The 21,055-nt window shown below is 31.5% G+C and overlaps 2 protein-coding genes across 2 annotated transcripts; both read left to right on the forward strand.

Moving 5' to 3' along the window:
* The first annotated feature begins 969 nt into the window (after nt 1–969).
* On the forward strand, nt 970–2,636 carry LOC105178614 (myb-related protein 308-like). Its single transcript, XM_011102124.3, has 3 exons — nt 970–1,383; nt 1,831–1,960; nt 2,151–2,636. The coding sequence occupies exons 1-3, from the start codon at nt 1,251–1,253 to the stop codon at nt 2,626–2,628; spliced, it is 741 nt and encodes a 246-aa protein (XP_011100426.1). The 5' UTR covers nt 970–1,250; the 3' UTR covers nt 2,629–2,636.
* A 16,028-nt stretch (nt 2,637–18,664) lies between these two features.
* LOC105178533 (uncharacterized) lies at nt 18,665–20,725 on the forward strand. The gene is made up of 3 exons (XM_011102024.3): nt 18,665–18,996; nt 19,453–19,582; nt 19,956–20,725. Exons 1-3 carry the CDS (start codon nt 18,864–18,866, stop codon nt 20,560–20,562), a joined length of 870 nt encoding a protein of 289 aa, XP_011100326.1. The 5' UTR covers nt 18,665–18,863; the 3' UTR covers nt 20,563–20,725.
* Nucleotides 20,726–21,055: the final 330 nt, after the last annotated feature.

Below are 21,055 nucleotides of genomic sequence, written 5' to 3' on the forward strand. Positions count from 1 at the left end.
ATGGTTAATGACTACTTACTAGGGCCATTTTATTTTTAATCATGGCAATTACCATGGTTAAATGTTACATTTTTTGTAGTGTTATTTGGTGTTTCTTATCCTTTAACTTTTTGGGGTAGTATTTTGATCTTTCATCTTTTTAATTTTATAATTTCAGTCCTTTTTTCAATCAGAGTTCACCCTTTTTGTCGGCTCACTCCTTTAACTCCAACGAAAAAAATACTAAAATTGCAAATTAAAAAAATGAAGGACCAAAATGCTACCATATAAAGTTAAAAAAAGAAAACACCAAATAATCTAAGTTATAAGACCAAAAATATATTTAATCTGAGTATTATGTGTTTAGACTAAACTATCCTATATAAAAAATAAAATAATAAGTAAATTCTTTCCATCTTCTTTTCCCTTCTCTTATCTTTCTCTTTTTCTCTTTCCTCTCCATTATATTGTACTCTTTATATATGAATTCACAAAATTATTACATTCAGTACGTATACCATACTAATTTTATATTATTATACAACTATTAAGTGAATTTCTATCCTATTTTGTACACATATTGAAATTGTCGCAATCACTAGTTTACATCAGAGTAGAATTATTTTGATACCGAATTTTTATTATTATCATCAAATTAATACATGAACTTTTAGAAATGATAAGATTGATATCCTAGTTTTTTTATTAAAATCAAATTGATATCTATGTCTATATATCCTAAATATTTTATAAAGAAAAATATATTTTAATCCAAAAATAGTTTCTCTCTCTCATTTTATTTGAATCAAAATTAGTCTTCATCATGGTACATTCTATTATTAATAAATAACATAATTAGGGTATTCGTAAAAATTCATGTATCAATTTATTATTTGTGGAGAACTTCGAGTATATATATGTACTATATCATTTGCACAAATTCATGTATCAATTTGACAAATACATAAAAATCTGGGTACTAAAATAATTTTTTACATTATAATTGCTGCTCGGAGCAGATATTGACCAAATCCAGTACCTATGTACACTCGAGTCAAAAAAGTATATACCTCGACTGGCTTTCTCCTTAATTACCCTACAATTTCCTCTATCATCTGAACGACATTTTGTATTTCTATAATCACGGTTTCGTACGTTGTTTCGTAAGTTACCAGAAAGAAAGTCCTCCATAAAAAAGGTTGTGCGATGATTGTCAGCTTCCATTCCATCCCACACCGAGTAAACAAGGACTGAACTTGGACTAAACAAAAATGGTAAGGACACCTTCTTTTGACAGCCATGGAATAAAGAAAGGTGCTTGGAGTGAAGACGAGGACAACAAGTTAAGAGCTCATGTCGAGAGATATGGCCACCCGAATTGGCGATTGCTGCCCATATTTGCCGGTAAGGCACAGTTTTTTTCACGTGATCATATCATCACAGTGTCGTAGCTGATGAGGCGCGCCCCCTTTCCGGGTTTCCTATATAGTACCTCGGCCTAATTGGATTGATCTGCCATGTTTCTTTCCAAGAAACCCCATAAAGAGTATATATATAAGAAGCGAAAACGTATAGAGTGATCACTCATTTGAGCAATTTCATGCAATTACATATATGTACATCATTACATTTCCGGATCAATTTCAAGATTGAAGCCATGATTATGATGGAAGAAAAACTAATGGTTAATTTGCAAGATTTATTTATTTTAATTTGCGCATGTGTGAGAGAGTTGATTTGTGTATTGATTTGCAATTCACGTTGGTATTTTTACATGAAATGAACTTTGAGTCAAGCAGAAGTTGCAGTCTTATGAACTTACATGGAGATTTATGAATGGCATCTCTATAGGTCTAGCAAGATGCGGAAAGAGTTGCCGGCTGCGATGGATGAACTATCTGAGGCCCGGTCTGAAACGGGGAAACTTCACCAAAAATGAAGAGGATCTCATCATCAAACTACATGCCCAACTCGGAAACCGGTATGAGTGAAAAATTGATTTGGATGAATCTCAAGAAGTATAAGCACTGCATCTGTTTTGTATCTAATTTTGAAAGGAAATAAGTTATAGGGTTTTCCAGTGCGCATATTCAGAAGGGAAGTTTTGTAAAGAAGAAGAAATTTTGCTCTAAAAATTATTAGTTCATTAATTGCTGAATTAACACATACAGGTGGTCAGCCATTGCTGCAAAGTTACCTGGCAGAACTGACAATGAGGTCAAGAATTACTGGCATGCCCACATAAAGAAACGCAGCAGCAAACGAGACCGTGCGACAAGGAAAGCGATCAAGCCTGAAACGGCGCAGGAACTCCGATCATCTGAAATCAACATGTGCACAACTAATACTGTTCAAGAGGAACCTGCGTCCGAGAACGTTCCTGTCCAAAACCCTAAAACTGTCGTTGCTGTCGACTCAGTTGAACAAGCAGAAGGCGATCTCTTGGCCGAATTGGTAAACAGCCAACTCAAGATAAATTTGCCTCCAACTGCCGAAGAAGACCTTTATGGTCTCGGGTTATGCCAAGAAATGCAGAGTAACGAGTCCGCCTGCTGCTTTGATTCTTCATATGCTGGATGTGCAGAAGCCCAAGGAAATTTCTGGTCCGAACAGTTCGGAGACGACGCGTTTCTTGTCGTACTTTGGTGATATATATATAACCATATGATTATGGTTCAGCAGTATTTGAGCATGAAGACAAGCTAATGGGAGGTTGGAGTACTTATGTTTTGCTATGTAATAATTTGGTATGGAATATATCCCATAGAATAAATTTGGTTGTAATATGGTTGTGTTTGAGCATGAACACAACCATGGGAAGCTTTCCTTGTTTGAGCAATATTTTGAGCATGAACACAACCAAGGGGGCTTTCCTTGTTTATAATATACATGAATCTACACATTTTGGTCGTAAATTGGTTGTGTTTGTTATACCAATATATACTTATGGAAATTCTAATCCAGACCCGATTTATTATAGCTGAATCAATTATGTAATAAGTGTAATATATTTAACATGTGATTGATGTATAATTAAAAGAAAGTGACCAATTGTATATATAACCAATACCAATAAAATTTGATGGTGTTGATCAAAATTTGTGTACCTAGTGTTATTTGTTGTTACTGAACAAGGAGCACATATTGCTTGTACCAATATATAAAATTGGTAAGTGTTACATTCGTGTCTGTTCTTATCGTAGCTCTTGTTAGATCGATTTGAGTTTGATACTATATTAAACGATTAACTCATTTAAATGTCTAAATTGTATAAAGGATAAATTAATATGTACGGCTTGAGCTTAAATAATATCTATTCTAATTATTAGACTAATTAAAGGGGAAAGGGAATTATATATTTGGTTAATTAATTAATTAAACAGAAAGTCTTTTTTTTATACAGATCAAATTAATCAATCCTATTAGTCGACTAGAAACATTGTAAATTTTATTGAACAAGTCATGTGCTTAATCAGTCTTAATAAAACTGTAAATTAATTAATCATATATTAAGAATAATATATTTGTCATGTAATTAATTTAATTTTATTCAAATTAAAAATTTTGATTAAAAGGACAACATGAAAGAAGAAAAATTTTCAACATTTTCAATTTGGTCTATTTGGCTATTTTTTTTTAGTGAAAATATGACTAGATTTTGATTTCTTGGATGGTATAAAATTGTCGATTTACATTTAATTTTCTTTTTTTAGTTCTTTAAGTTTATAAAATTATTAAATTAGTCACTTTTTAAGTGGAAAAACAATTTTTTATTATATTCTATATGCTGAATCATCTTATGTGAATAATGATAACTTTGCAGTTTTATGAACAATGTAATAGTATTGCTTAAATTAAAATAAGCAGTCACACTTTTTTTGTTTTTTTGTTTTCAATTTTAGTAGTTAAAAAAAATCAAAATTATAAATAAATTTTATAAAATGTATATAATCTGAAAATATAATAAGAAAAATTTAAATCAGTATTTTTTAAGATAAATATAAAAAATTAAATTTTGACAATAAAAAGGTCGGAATATACTTTTTTATTATTATATATTTTTAAAATATTTTTTCTAAATATGTAGTTCCATTTTATAGAAAATTCTATAAAAGCCTCTCTTATCAAAATGAATTATATATATATATGTGTATGTATATATACGAAGTCCACGCCAAATAATCTAGTTAAAAGTATATTTCATCAACTTTTTATTCAAAGCCCTAGCTGTTAATTGATAAATATTGTTATTAAAAATTATCGATTTAAATTTTTTTTATTATATTTTCAAATTAAATAAGTTTTATAAAATCTATTCATTTTTTTTTTGTAACTCCTGAAAATGAAAAAAACCAATAGACTAATTTATTATATATTAACCAGTATGTAATTATTATGTTCACAAGAGTTCAAATTTTTTATTATTCATGCAAGATAATAACATCATATTGATCATATGAAAAATTTTAAAAGAATAATTTTTTGGCTAAAAAAAGGACTAATTTGATATTTTATAAATTAAGGGACGAAAGTGAAAATAATTGATCATTTTACCCTTCAAAAAGTTAAAATTCGGGCATATTTTCGCCGAAAAATGACCAGAGAGACCAAACTGATCATACAGAAACTAAAATTTAAGAATGCTAAAATCAAAAAATAAACTTGAAGGACTAAAATAATTTTAAATAAAAACTTAAAAGACCACATATAATACTTATTCTAAAATTATTAAACAGCCAAAAACGGCTAGTTTGGTCAATTTCATCAGTGGTTATAGCCACCAAGAAGCATAAGTTGACTTTAGTCAAATTAACCCAATTTGTATTATCCCATTAGAAAAACCCGATAATTACATCTTGGGCACGTGTTTTTATTCGCTTGTCAAATAAAATGTGATTATGTAATGATTTATATACTTCGATCGGACAGGACAAACAGCAATCATTGACAAAGCTTTTTTTGCTGCAATTTGTCGAAACAAAATATTGTAATAGGAAAGTTGGATATATAATTAAATGGTTGTTCAAAGCTGGTTGGAATACCAATAGATATGTTAACAACCTTCGTGCACGCCAACATTTGTTTTGTATCTTTGCTAGGGCCATCATAATTACTCTCCCTATCTCAAACTTATTATATTAATTTGATTTTATTTAGCATAGAGATATGGACAAGGCTGGCTTACAAAAATATTATTTTTAGTACTTTCCTACTTTACCAATAAAGAGTGTAAAGATAGATGTACCAAAGTACTGTTGGTTATGAATATCGAGGTCGATTGTTATAGTGTTAATTTTCTTTTTTTGATCGCATCTTAATAAAACGATGTCGTTTGCATCTGTGAATGTGTGAAATATGGTCATTTTGGTTGTTTTGAGCACTTATAGCGACGTTCATCCGCTATAGTGATTTTTCGTTGAATAAAATTGATCTAGATTATTCTCGTGCTTTGTGTGGATAGCGAGCCTCCCATTGGATTCGGACATTCTGTATTTTTAGAGTGCGTTGTGTGCTTCTCATTGCGGTGTTGCGTGTTTGGGTGATCAATTTAGTGTTTTTTTTAATTACTAGTTATTGTGGTGCTTTGTTTTTGTGTGCATATAATGAATAAATTTTATTACATACTTTAATATATATTTAGAAATAATATTATAAATAAAAATAAAATATATAAGTTCATACATTGTATTAAAAATAAAAAAAGAAGAAAGAAAGAAAAAAAAATAAATTATCAATTAATGTAAAATTTGAAAAGTTAAATAAGTTAGTTATTTCATGGTTGAAGGCATTCTTGATTTCACAAAAAAATTGGTACAGCGGTGTCATTAATCGCCGTTTGTGCATGCGGAAAGTCTTTTCTTTTTATATAATATAAATTATTATAATAATTTTTTTCGATAAATGTAATTTTCATTAACTAAAAAAGGTACAATGATACAATACAACTTGCTTAATCTAAGTGGTTTTCTCAATAGGCCAAGGAATCCTCCATAAGTGGTAAAGCGCACAAGTGCTAATAGCAGTAAGTAATTCTAAATTAAGAATCCTCTGCTGCACATCTTGAACGATCAGCGCACCCACTGTGCGTGTATCTATGTACTCCATCAAATCGCCTAATGTTGCGCTCACGCTAGATATGGTACACACACGAGGCTAAAAGAGCACGGTAGGCCGTAGAAACATAGTGTTTTACCTCTCCATTTGCGAGCAGCCCATAAGACGCCAGTAGCCCAAGCTCGGTTTGGCCAATCGAAGCGAACTGTGCGTCGAATACCCTCAAGCAGCCTTGCGAATAAGTGTAGCGAAAAAAAAGATGATCATGGGTCTCATCAGTACCATCAGAACAAAGTACCATATCTGAGTTGAGGCCTAGTTCAGTTGACGAAGTTAAGGCCCAATGATCTTAAAGGTCATGGGTTCGAATCCCACCAGGTGCATGAAATATTGGCTGCTATATAGCAAGAGTTGGTCTACTGCATAATAGAAAATATTATAATGATTGCCCTATGGTGTTTGTTTTTTGTTCTTAGTAATAACAATTTTCTTCCACTTTACATAACCAGCGAGTGCGACCAGAGATATAGGAGGTTTTCGGGATTTCGCTGCTGATATCCTACGTGACATTAGAAGTACCGAATCAGCCAGAATGGGAAATTCTTATTTGGACTCGGCTCAGCTAAATTTGAATTGATTATATGATAAGTGCAATACATTTATTATATAATTGATGTATAATTTAAGAAAAGTGACCAATTACAAGTAAGTATATTATACTTACTCTATGATTGAATTGATTCAATCCAACTAGGTCTGAACAAGAATAATTATTTTAATTTTCTATTTGATCTACTTCAAATCCGTTCAACTAATTAGTGATTAATTAATATTGCATATTTACTTTTTAGGACAAAATTATTATAAACATGTGTCTAATATATATATGTAAATAAAATTGGATCAAAGTTAGTAAGTGGAAAGCTTAAGCTTAATTAACATCTATTCTAATTAATTATTAGACTAGTTAAAGGGGCAACGGATTAATTAAAATGATTTTTTTATTCAAATCGAATTAATTCTATTTGTACATTAATGTAAATTTTGCGGAGATTAATCACTCTTATAATTAAACTATACATTAATTATATATAAAAAAATAATAGGCCTACATTAATTCATGATACTAACACGACGACACGGTCATGACACGATATGGACACGATGACATGAAAACTGTATAAAGGTTAAAATACGACACGGCATTGACACGGCTATATATAATATATTCTTTAGTTCTAATTTCTTTTATAAAATTAAAATCTGCAATATGAAAATATCAATAAAACATAACATAAGCATGTCTTATATCTAAATTTTTAATCAAATATGGATTTAAAAATGTACATCATCTGTTTATTTAAAAAGTACGCTGTGAAAAATTTCTAACAGTTCAAATTTTAGTAATTTTATTCCAAAATTTTTCGTTTGAGTTTTTTAATCCCAAAACTTTTTTTTATTATAAAATCAGTCTATTTATTTTTTGAAATTATAGAAAAAGTTCAAAACGTATTCAAAATGTATGTAATATTCTAATTTTCTTTGTTATTTTTTATATTTATGTTCAAGATGTATCCGTATCCGACACTATATCGAATAATTATTTAAAGTGTTGGTAAATTATAGTAATAATTCATCATCATGTGATTAATCACAAGTTGATATCCAATTAAAAATTTTCACTAAAAGGAGAGACGAGGAAAGAAGAGAAACATCGTAAGATGCTGTAAATATAAAAACATTAAAGAACTAACAAAAAGCTATTTTGGTCAACTATTAATGGTAATAAGCTCTCCATGTTCCAAGAAGAAGCATAAGTTGACCTTAGTCAACATAGTCTGTACTGTCCCATTAGAAAAACCTGGTCATTACATCTTTGCACGTGTTCTTTTACTCGCCTTTTTTACATAAAATGTGATTAGGTAATCATCTGTATACGCGGATCGACAGGACAAAGAATAATCAATGACGATGTATAGAGCTTTTTTGCTGCAATTTGTTGAATCCAAATATTATAGTACGCAAGATTTTGTTTATTTTTGTAGGGTAATTAAAATAATTTTTGTTAAATTAATTATAATTATAAATATTTTTTTATTATTTAAAAAATTATAAATATCTAATCTAATGTTGTAATAGCTCATTACAGAAGGTATTTGTTAAAATATTTATAATTTCAGAAAACTAAGGTGGATTCCTTTATAATTTAATTTTAAATTTTATTATTTTTTATCACACGCCACCAACTCATTCAATTTATTCACACTCTCAAATTTCAACACAAGATTTTCAAAAGAAAGTTTGAGGTCAAATCATTGGAACATTGTAAGGTTCGTGTGAGTAGTCTTGCAAGTCGAAGCAAGGTTCATCACGGCTATCATTTCGAATATGTAGTACGTTCATGTGAGTAGTCTTGCTGATGAAGAAAAAGCTATGTTCACAATCTTATGGGCTAAGAGCTTGTAAACGAGCTAAATTTGAGTACGTATATAAAGCAGCATACTTTCGTTGTGCGCATTAGTTATAATAAAAGACGAAACAGTATATGGTACATATAAATTAAGTTTAACATAATTTAGAAAGAAGTAAAAATAAAACAGTAATGTGCCTCCCTCCCCTTTTCCTCCCGTTGCCAGCCCCCTCCCCTCCATCTCGTGTCCCCTCCTCCCCCGTCGAGCCTCTGCCTCATTGTCGTCGCCTCCCTTCCTTCCGTCACCACCGAACCCCCTTCTATATATATCTATAGTTATATATTTACCTTTGAATTATATAAAATATATATATTAATTGTATATATATTACATGTATATAATTTAAATTTAAATTTATTTATTCATCTAAATTTTAACCTTTGATTGAAATAAAACAAAATCTCTACCGTTGATCTACTGAATAAATTGGAACTTAAGATTCAAATCAGATATGTATTAAATGAGATTATAAATGTAATTTTATAATTAAAAATAAAAAATATATAAATAAAAAAAAGAGAGCACGTGAATGGCAAGAAATTGCGTGACATGTCTAATTGTTCTATTTTGAAGAAAACATGGAGATAATTTATTATTTTTTTTATATTTAAATAATTTACTCATTTATAATATTACAAGTGATAAATTGCATTACACCAGACAACATAGTACTGCATGCACATACAAACACCTGCAATTTGCTATTTCTAATCTTTATATAACCTATAAATTATATGGTGTCAAAATTTTTATTATGCTTTGGCAGTCAGTAAACGTGCTTCAAATAGTGAATTAAAAAAGACTTCCGAATCCAATTTGGTTGGCGTTTACGCGTTTTAGTCATATTTATACCTTTCTTTTTCAAGGAAAAGGTGACGTAATTTTAGTCAACTTCACTGAGGTTAGCAGCAACTATGGTGGTGTTTTTTTATAGTACTTGAATATTCTTTTTCATTTTTCTTTTATATATTTAAGAAACACGTTTATATGTTTTTTTGGGATGGAGAAAAATATAAAAAAATATTACAAAAAATAATTTTAAAATAAAATCATTGAATGATGCACTCCAGCATGGGTGAGTAAGGCCATAAGAAAATAAGAAATAACTTCGGGTGTGCATTAATTTATCATTGTTGGTATTGGTTACTTCATGATTTTGGTGCTAATCTATTGGTTGATATTATTGCATTAGATTTGTCTTACTACATATGTGTGTGTGTATAAACTCATTAACTGGACTTATTGAGCCGACTTGGATCATAAGTTGTGCTGTCTGTTTTATTAGGTGGGTCAGTAGTGACATTTTGAGATGAAAATTATCTATGTGATTATTAGAGAATAATTTCAAGTTTTGTAATATCTAAATACTTATTATTCTTCTTTTGGGTTGTGTCCATGAATACATCAGTGCATGGTATATATAAACTTTTAATCACGTCTACCACAATACATTATATCGATAAAAAATATGTCTTATTGGTTTTGACAAAAGTTTCTTATAGAACGATTTAGAATTATTGACGGTATATGCTAATTAGCGGTATTAAAGCGTAGTGTTGTAAGAGGTGCTGCAGGCGGTGTCATTAAGTAATTGCAATTGAACGGTGTTGTTGGGCGGCAATATAGTGATTAACAGGCAATTGTAATGAATCAAAGGAAGAAGATGGATAAAAAAATTTATCGGAAAACTGTTGGACGATATCAAATATTTAACTGTTGCGGAAGTAAAATGATCAAAATTTGGCTCTCGTCCTCATAACCTTAGCTTTTACGTATTTATAATAGAAAAATAAATGTAATTCATCGTCATTTTGAGTAGAATTACTTAGGATTTACTACTTTCTGAGCTTCATTTATTTTTTAAATGCTGTTTTTGGGTATTTTACTCTCTTGTAAGTTTGATTAGAGACAAAAAGAAAAAAGAATCATAAAAATACATAAACTCAGCCCAAGACACACACAACACGGTCGAGCCTTGTTCATGCCACACAATTGTGTCGGATAAGAGGTATGTTTTCAGAGTTAGTCAGTGAAACATGGCCTGACTGTGTGCTCTCACCCCACGAGCATCTTCTTGTAGCAGAAACAGAGTAGACGTCAAATTCTTCTCCAATTGCGAAGCTAGGAGCCTTTCAGCTATATAAGTGGCAAGAATAGACGAGAATGGGTGAGAAAAACTTTACATTCGCCATCATACACATGTTTTGATCAAATTCGAAGAGCTTGAAGTGAAGCAAGAAGTCATCTAACCAGCTAGGAGATTTAGGTTATAGTTTCCTATTTCCTCTTCTCTTTAGAATTTTCCTTTAAGTTGACATTAGAATTTTTATTACTTTTGTTTGCCAAGTTCATGCCTGAGTAGACACTTTTTGTCCTAGAATTAAGTTTCGCATTTTGGTACATTAATGAAATTATTTTAGGTTCTTCTTTTATATCATGTGTTATTTGATCTAATTCAATTCCTAAGTTCTTAATTGCCTTGTGAATGTTTTGCTCACGTATTTGCATGTTTTAAACATCAAGTACTAAAATGTGAAGTCAATGTTAGAAAATTTAGGAATTAACCATGAAACTGAACTTGATTTATGTGAGAATTGCATGAATTATCTTTGATTTCCATGTGTTTAGTTAATTTAGTCTCCATGAAACTAGGTAGATTATTTAATTAAACAAAATTTGATAAAAAAAGCAACAAAGATAGCGGTTCAATTTACATATTGCACCTTTGTTCTTAGGGTAATGGGGGTCATTCATGATGTGCATAACTTGAGAAGACCCAATCCAAGAAGAACAACAAGGTTTAGAGCTGCCCAATATACCTTCCCCAACAGCTTAGCGAGCCTAGTAGTCCAAGATGAAAGACGGAGGCCCAAGGCACCCCTAGGCTCAACCCGTAATCATGACCCAACAAAGGTGACTGACCCAAGGGCCCATAAACTTGGCAATCTTCCCCCCTCCACGTGGCGTACAGCTGGCCCGCCAATCAACCATCACATTAGACCACGTCAGCCTAGGGACACAGTCTAAAGAAAAAAAAGGTCTTCCTAAAGCCTGGGGTCCCTAGCGGCTTGCGGCTAAGACTCCCTGCCAGTAAGGGGTTTTCCCTGGCGAAAGGACACTCCCATTGGACACATCAAATTGCGAATAAAGACATTTTGCTATCTGACCACTTTAACCTATCTTTCCTAAAATTGGGGAAGAGGGATATATAGATCCTCAATAGGCGAGGGCACTCCCCCTATATATACAGGTTTGATCCTCCATCAGGGGGATGGCTCCCGGATTCTCTAAGCACTCTTTCTAACACTCATCGAGCATTTTCTTGCGAATTTGGACATCTATTTCGATTTAATCAATATATCTTGATTCCTTATTACTATTATTTACTGTCTTGTCCTATCTTTTCTTGGATCCAATACTGACTTGGGCATCGGAGTGCTAATGTGTTGTTTTATAGGTTTCTTTTTTAGGATCATAAGTACTCCAGCAGAAATTTTGAATGATAGTCCAAGTCCATTGGACTCGTGCTATTTTCGTATACATCAAACACAATTCAATCAAGAAAGCAACAAGGTAACGGTTCAATTTACATATTGCACCTTTGTGTTTTCTTTTACCCATGAGCCTCATATGCACGTTTTCTTTGTGTTGTTCTTGTACGTATATTTTACATCAAACGCCTAAGAACAATTAAGGAAACACCCATTAGTTGGATTTTATGATTTTATTATGCACGGGTTTACCGCTTTCTACGCTTCTGCCCCATGTTTTCCCACTCCATTCCTCTTAAGTGGTATCAGAGCCCGCCTCGATGTAATAGGCCGTGGATCGATGTGTTTTTTATGTGCTTGGCATGAGAGATATGTTTATCGACTTTTAAGCATGGTTTATTACTTTATTTTTATGATTATATATTTAATTTGCAATTAACTTAGTTAATTCTACAATTATTTGGATATTTGGTGTATCTAAAAAATCGAATTTTTTGAATATATAGTTTTTATTCAGTTTGAAATATGCATAAAAAAAAATTAAAAAAATTGCACAACAGCAGCCTCCTGTCCCTACCAAAAAATTAAAAAATAAATATAACGCGTGCAATACACGAGTCATGAAGGGAGTGTTTTTTCAATTTTTATTATCTCAAAAAAGGGTGGTGGCCATTTTATTTATTTATTTTGGGCAACTAAGTTCTTTTCCACATTTTTCATGTGATAAATTGCTTTTAAACGATGTTATGTTGATCATAAATTCTGCAGGTTCCATGAAGGGGAAGTGGTTGGACTTTAGTCAACTCGTATACTGCTGTCCCGACTCCCATGAAAGAACCTGTTAATTAACCACACGTTTCACTCGTTTGTCAAAGGAAGCACATTTTTATAATGGAAGCATATGATTGACAACACGTTTATGATACTGCGGACATGACAATGAATACAGCAGACGCTCCAAATTTGTAAGAATGATGAATGTTGGAAGTTTCCTCATATCCACCCTTATCACATGAAAAAGAATATATTTTTATTTTTAAAATATATTATAAAAAAATAAAATATATGCGTTAATATATTATATTAAAAAATTAATTTAATGGTATTTCAAAAACAACAAAGAAATAGTATAGTAGTATGATAAATTTTCGTTTATGAGTGAAAAATATCTTCTTTTTTTTTATATTATTATAGATTAGTGAATGTTTTTTTTTTCCTTTCGTCTATTAAAGGACGATAGAAATTGGTTCACCAATTTTTCTTGAAAATTCAAATAGGTGAACTATGTTTCACAAAAAAAAAAATCGATCACAATTACATTACGTTGATCATCCATAAAAAAATGGTGGATTAATGTTGAAGTTCAACCGTATAATAATAGAGCAACTATTATAATTGGATAATTATATTATTCCTAAATTTTGGTATAATTATATGTAGATTTTTTAGGTCTGAAAAAGGACATCGATTACTCGTGATGTTTGTTTCCAACCAACAAATAATCCATCCGTTAGTAAAGTTCATGATATTTAATTTGTTGACATCAATCAAAAAGTGAAATGAAAATCTGTATTTATTCTGAACTGACTTATTACAGTTTTAATGTAGGTCAAATAATTTTTTTTTTTTTTTCAGCAAAGCACCCTTTTATAAGGTGAAGATGCACTTCCTCACATGCATTAGTGTGTGAATATTTATAAGACTAGTTTAATTACAAAAGGCTCGTTTGGCTATACGTAGTTTTCAAATCACATAAAATTTTCGTATAATTACGTCAAAATATAAAAAAAAAAAAAAAAACAGTGTAATTATCCGTATATAATTTGACTGTCTGAACCTTTTAGCCGTACTGCAATACTCATATTGTCTTATTCAGGATAAATTTATATTTTTTCTTGGTCGTACATTCTATTAATTAGAAAAATAAAATTATAGCTTTCAAATTTGTCCGAATGAACTTTCGTACTCAAAAGTCCATTTACAATGTGCTTACTATACTATGTTTGGGAATTCATACCTATAAGCGTGTTGATTAGTACAACTTACTAATTCAAAAATAGAAAAATATGTTAATTAAAAAATTCATACAATTTGAGCATATACAATATTATAAAATCTAATTATATTAGTAATATAATACCAAAATGACAATTTTAAAATGTTACTAAAATTATATATTAAGTGTAAATGATTTTTATCTTGTTATTATATATATATTTATTACTGAAATAAAATAATTAGTTACACGTACACAATGATAATTCAATAACACGACAATAAAATCGTGATATAATAATTATCCAGTGTCACATTTATCCTCTCACTATATTTGTCTTTAGTGTCCGGCTATTATAGGTTTGGTCCAATAATTATAGGTTTTTGGCGTTTTGATGATCCATTGTAAAATAAAATTTGTAATTTGGTTCATTATTTTATAAAATTTGAGATTTGGGAACATATTTTGCCAAAAAGTTCTAAATTTGTTGGAAATTGGCGTGTGCTAATGACGACCCCAACTTATATTGAGGATAAACTTGAATTGAACAATATGTACCTAGAGGTGAGGGGAGTTTTCCGGAGTCCCCAGTCCTTCTGTATTAAAATGCACAAAATAGTTACAGCATGGAGAGCTACCTCTTTAGAATTTCTAGTAAAGTCATAAACAAGGAGTACTACTTCCTTACAAATAGAGCAACAATAAATAAGGAGTACAGTACCTTACAACAAAAGACCCGAACAGGTGTCCTAGAAAAATTATGGCGAGTTAAAAAGATTTTTGTTATCCCACCACGACGTGGATCGCACAGCACCTGCAAATAAATCTGTACAGAAAGGCCAAGTCAAAGTGTGTGTAATGTTCCAAAAGGATTAATAATGAGCATTAGTATTAACGTGGAGATCATGTTTGGTAAATTGTCAAATTTACGATAGTTAATGTGTTCTCAAATCTTAAAACTTACAAAAATAAATAAATAATAATAATAATAGACCAAAAGTTCCATGTTTAAAGGACTACATGACAAATATTTATAGTTACAGGACCAAAATTACAATAAAGTCCGACTATTTTTATACACTTTTTGTCAATAACTAATTATTGCTAATAACAAATCTTACAAAATAATCGTCACTATTAAACCACAAAATTTATTATTATGGCAAGATAAAATTTCCATCACTAAATATAGATATCTAATCAATTAAGTGATAACATTAAAATTCTCTTTTAATTTCTACTGTTATTAATCTTTTTTAGGATTAATTATATTTATACCCTTGATCTATGGTCTACTTCCACAAATCACCCATATCATTTAAGAAATTACACATACATCCACCAAAATCGTTTCATTTATCTAAACCACCTCTATATTTTAGAAAATTACACATACACCCCAGAATCGCCAGTGGAATTACACAAACGTAAATCCTACCTTTTAACTGTCAGAAGTAATTTATAACAATACGCAAAAAAATAAAAATAATTATATAAATAAATCAGGAAATATAAATATAATCATCCTTTTTTTCCCTCCCCAGATATACACAATAATTTGCAGATGGATATGTTAATTTGAAGACTAAATTAATCAAGGGGTTCACATCTACCAAAACCCTCAACCTATATATATATATATATATATATATATAATACGTGATTTATTAGTAGGTATTTGGTGCACTAAATTTTCTTGTGTATTTAAGTATATATGTGAATGATTTGACACTACTCTCAACCTTGTCTTGGATCATTGTATTAGTACGGGATGATACTAATTTATACACACAAATTGCTATTAATTAATTTATACGTATACGTATATATATATATATATATGTGTATCATATGTCCCGTTTGGATTAAACGTTGCGTTCAAACTTGCATTCCTTGACATTGGTTCCACGTGCTTCACAATCAAAAGTCAATGAAAGAAATTCCAAGTCCAAAAGTGTGAACGCCGTCATATGTTTACACGTTTGTTGTCGTCTTCTTCATGAAATGTTCGTTTGTTTCGTCCGTAATGCTGACGTTGCTTCATTCAATGTTAATTGGCGTCAGCAACAATTATGCTATTAAAATTCAATCTTTCTTGGGATAGGTTTTCCATTCGAATTAATTTTAAAAAAAAAATCATCAAATTATGGTTGTTTTTCCTACTTTACACACGTTTCAACGAGAAATATAATATTTAATCATATTTGATCTTCATAATTAATATAAATAATTGTAGTTAATAAATAATTATTGATCAAGACTACGTAACCTAATTTGTTGGTCGAAATTTTTGTGAGTGTGGTAGAATAATTTGTCATGATTAAGAATCATTATGAATATTTTAATCATGATAAATAAATTAAGCTTTTGTGTTAATTATATTTAATTCTAATTAATAATATTGGTTTTTCGTGAATTTTAATCCAGAATCATATAATAAATTTTCGTCTGAAATTTTGTTCCACAGCTACCTCCTTAGTTTTAAAACTATGGAGAAAATATGTATATATATATATATATATATATTCTATATATCTCTCTTTCATGTTACAAGTTCTTGGGAGAATATGAGTTGGAAATACCAAAGAGTTTGATTAGATCAAATACAATAATAATTACACCATTACATTAAAATATCAGTTCATATCTGTCAAATAATAAATAAAAGTAAAAAATAATATATTATAATAAATTCATATAAAATGAAATAAAAAAAAATCTGGTGGTTCGTATTAGGTTTTCCAGTGATACATGGACTAATTAAAAGAGTTATTTTATTTTTTATAACAGTTCTCGATTGCAATTTTCAGATCGAATATGTTGAAAATGCCACTATTTTATAATAAGTGGACCAAAATTATATTTTTTTGGAAAAACAAAAAAATATTTGAAAGTATGAACTGCAAAATAATTTCAATCGAAATGTATGCATTTCACACCTTACCCGGAAGAAACCATTGGAAAGGGACTTTAAGAGTTTTATAAGATGATTTTAGACTGGATAGATTTTGTTACTTCTTTCTTTCATTTACTTTACTTGTTTCTTGCATTGACTTATCAATTGCACAGACCACGTCAATATGTTCATTGCACTTGCTAGAGTGCTTGATGTATAAAAATTAAGATAGATTAGGATGATTTTTTCGAAAAAGTTTAATTTAATTGCAAATATATTCATATTTGATAAAAAATTACAATTACTTTTATAAAAATTATATATATTACTAACTCAATGGGAAAGTGTTGAAGTACTTACATACCGTTGCTATCTTCTTACAGAAAAAAAATAGATGCTTTATGTTTTGATGTATTGTGCATCATAAATGTGTGATTCATGAAACCAAAATAAAAATAAAAAGAAAGCTTATAATGTCCTTATATTTTGAAAAGATAACGGCTATTTGACTTCAGATAGTATTTCTGAGTTTCTAAATAAAAGATGGGAGGACTTAAAATTAGAATTTAGCAAGCTATGAGATTATTTTGAGAATCAAGTAAGTAATGAGACTAAAAATTTACTAGTTCGTATGACTTTTCATGATAGGATAACCTAATTCTAATTACTATTATTATTATTTTTACTTTAGGAGGTGTTGTGTTGCAGAGACGCGTGGAGGAGCGTGTCGGCCAGTAGCCCTCTGAAGCTACAGCGTCGATCCATAGTGCTTCACAAGAGATCGAGGAAGAGTTGTGGGTGGTTTGGGTGGGGGGAGGGGTGAGGGGGGAGGGGGGAAGGGTTGGATCTTCAGCATGAGTTGTGTGGCATATATAGTAGGCTAACCAACATGGGACCTTATGTTCACTATCGACTTCTGTAGGACTAGCCTAGGAGACAAAAGAGATGAATACGAAGAAGATCCTCACATTCGTGCTAACCCACATGGGGAACCCTCCCTCCCCACCATCTGGCGATGAGTATGCCCCCAACATTGATCGACAAGGTCCCAATGGATGCAGCAATGCAACAACCAACCACCGAGGCTGAGCCTGATCAACCTCCTGAGGACAATGAGAAGGCCTCAAGATTAGATTAAGAAATTTTGATATTCTATACATTTCTATTTTAATTAAATAAACAAATCACATCATCCCGCCCAATCACCACATCATGCCCAACCCATCATTCCAACCAAAAGAGCCCTGCAACATCTGTACCTTTATACAATTAAAAAGCATCCTATCGGTGTCTTCAATTTATTGGTATGTTATTTTTTTATATACATTTTTTTTATCTTCTCAACCTCCCACAGTCTCTCTTTTCAACTTGCACATCCCATTTTTTCTCAAATTTTTAACATTTTTATGTATTTTATATTAAGTTAATATATTTTAAAAATAAAATAATTTCTTTAATTTTAAATTAATTATATACACATTTAAATTCGCCATAGATACTCATATATCATTAAAGTCCCTATACGTCCTTCCAAAATGTTGCACAGTGTGGAAAGTTTGTGTGAGCCGTACTTGTTGTGGGGCCGCAAAATAGTGAAAACTGACCCAAAACATTGCTACGTACCCATTTAATTAGTCCACCTTCACACGCATAAACACACTACTGAAAGTGAAAGCTACTCTCCTGGAATGAGGTCACTTGACTGAAGAAGTCTCCTTGTTCCTTCTCATTCCGCCAATTATATAGATTTGGAGCATGTTTCCTTTATACCCCATTTTTTATTGTATGCCAAAATACATATACCCCTTTTTCCTACGATGTTTCATATGTTGACAGTTGAAGAGCAACCCCTTTGCTTTTTGTGTCTGTCTTTACTTGGCGTATGTATATAAAGAGTGAGCTTTCGCTGGTTGCTGAGCAATTGCGCACAGCTCTCCGCAGAAGTCTTTCCTGGTAAAAGAAAAGATAAGGAGAAGATGGTGAGGCCGCCTTATGTTGACAGCAATGGGCTGAAGAAAGGTGCTTGGAGTGACGATGAGGACAACAAGTTGAGGGCTTATGTTCAGAGATATGGCCACTGGAACTGGCGATTGCTTCCCAAGTATGCTGGTGAGTATTAATTGGAGCTGAAGAAGTTGTTAAAATCATCACTTAATTACCTAGTATGTTCAAATGGGCATGTTTCTGTAGATAATTTCTCTCTCTTCCTCTCTCTCTCTCTCCATTTTTGATGAATCTCAACTCTCAAGACGAAGAACCCTTTTTTTCTTTTTACCCTTTGAAATAATTGGTTTTGATCAAAGCTCGATTCTTTTTTTGCCGATCCATGGGATTTCTTACTTGCAGCTTAATCTTTTTCCATTGTTTTATGGGATTTCTTGGAGTGAATTTCCTTTGATTTTCTTTCTAAAAATGCAAAACCCTAGTCAAAAGAAGGGAAAGCCTGGAGATATTGAGTGAAATCACTATACTTTAGATATCCAATCTTAGCGAATTCTCAATAATATTGATCAATGATTCCTCCTTTATATGTCATAAAAGAAAATTTTGTGTATATGGTTTTAGGTCTGGCAAGATGTGGGAAGAGTTGCAGACTGCGGTGGGTGAACTATTTGAAGCCCGGTGTCAAAAGAGGGAACTTCAGCAAAGAGGAAGAGGCTCTCGTCGTCAAACTGCATAACCAACTCGGAAATAAGTAGGAACCCAAGCTCCTTCTGATCAATCCTCATCCAATTACACCAGATATTTCAATATTTTCTCCTCATCTAATGTAACTCAAAGAAAATTCTAGCTCAGATCCAACTCGCTCAAACTTGAACCACTTATACGACAAGTGCAATATACTTGTCGTGTGATTGGTGTGCAATTCAAGAAAAGTGATCAATCACATTTAGTTCGGCGAAATCTAGTCTGAACAAGAATTTTCCTGTAACTCAAATACTCTAACAGCTTAAGCTTTAGATAAGAGTATCGCTAAACTTATATACATATATAGAATGTGTTCTTAATTAAAGGGTGAAGAGGGTTGGTCCAGAAACTAATTCTTGGATTTGTTGTGATCAACTCAGGTGGTCAGCCATAGCAGCAAATTTGCCCGGAAGAACTGACAATGAAATCAAGAATTTCTGGCACACGCGCATAGAGAGACGCCGCAACGGAAATCCAGCACACAAGAAAGCTAAAGGGCACACTGCTGCTGACAAACCATCTTCCAAAGCCCAGGTCTTGACCCAAGACAAGCCTTCTGAACTTACCCTTTCTGAAACATTAACCCTAAACGAATCGGCTTCTTCCGATTCTCTCATAAACCTTCAAAACTCAACACTATCCGTTGACACTAACAGTACCTCAGGTTCAGCATCAGAATCCCAAGTGGATTGCTGGGCTGATACATTTCTGGGAAGTACAGATTACAGCCAAGAGGGTTGTTTCCAACCACTGCCAGAGGAAGAGTTTCTTATCCATTCCGAATTATCAACCTCCGAGTCCTCTTACCCGAGTGCTCTCTGCTGGAATGCAGACGATGATCTTAGCATCATGTCGCCGGATTTCTGGGGTGGATCCTTTGTGTCGAACACTTCAAACTCTGAGAGTGAAACTAGTTACATTTCGACACAGGAAATGGGAGGGTTTTATGATCCGTTCCTTGAGTACATTCATCATCAGCTGCCATGAATTGAACTTGTTAGGATATGACATATATAGAGATGTTGGACGGTGTCTTTGTGTTCTATATACTGTCTGCACCATAATTATCATATGAGATGCGATGCTCAAACTTTTTGTGTATATATGTGAGTGTGGTTTAGTCGCGAAATAATGAACCTGTTTTGTTGTCTCATGGTTTTCATCTTATAACTTATGTTGGCTACAATATAAATAGGTGAAATTATAGTTTTAGTTCCATCGAAATTCAATGCTTTTTGTCCTCTATTTCGCGAGATTTTTAAAATGGTTTCTAAATTGAGAAAAGTAAGACATATTTAATTCTATGCTTTATGCAATTTTCAAATTGATCCCCAAATTAGAAAAAAAAACTCGATACATTTAGTTTTATAAATCTCATAAAATAAAAGACTAAATGTGTCCAGCCTTTTAATTTTGGGACCATTTTAGACTAAATATGTTAATTTTTCTCAAATTTTAGAACTATTTCGAAAATCTTGTA

The sequence above is a fragment of the Sesamum indicum genome, linkage group LG12 (genome assembly GCF_026168435.1).
Source record: "Sesamum indicum cultivar Baizhima isolate 11 linkage group LG12, ASM2616843v1, whole genome shotgun sequence".
Taxonomy (NCBI): Eukaryota; Viridiplantae; Streptophyta; class Magnoliopsida; order Lamiales; family Pedaliaceae; genus Sesamum; species Sesamum indicum.

What these genes read in the sequence shown, in the direction of transcription:
- LOC105178614 (XM_011102124.3), top strand. Translation starts at nt 1,251, where the DNA reads ATGGTAAGGACACCTTCTTTTGACAGCCATGGAATAAAGAAAGGTGCT. An exon ending in ATTGCTGCCCATATTTGCCG is followed by an intron (nt 1,384 to 1,830) that starts GTAAGGCACAGT and finishes GCATCTCTATAG; the next exon opens with GTCTAGCAAGATGCGGAAAG. An exon ending in CATGCCCAACTCGGAAACCG is followed by an intron (nt 1,961 to 2,150) that starts GTATGAGTGAAA and finishes TAACACATACAG; the next exon opens with GTGGTCAGCCATTGCTGCAA.
- LOC105178533 (XM_011102024.3), top strand. Translation starts at nt 18,864, where the DNA reads ATGGTGAGGCCGCCTTATGTTGACAGCAATGGGCTGAAGAAAGGTGCT. An exon ending in ATTGCTTCCCAAGTATGCTG is followed by an intron (nt 18,997 to 19,452) that starts GTGAGTATTAAT and finishes ATATGGTTTTAG; the next exon opens with GTCTGGCAAGATGTGGGAAG. An exon ending in CATAACCAACTCGGAAATAA is followed by an intron (nt 19,583 to 19,955) that starts GTAGGAACCCAA and finishes TGATCAACTCAG; the next exon opens with GTGGTCAGCCATAGCAGCAA.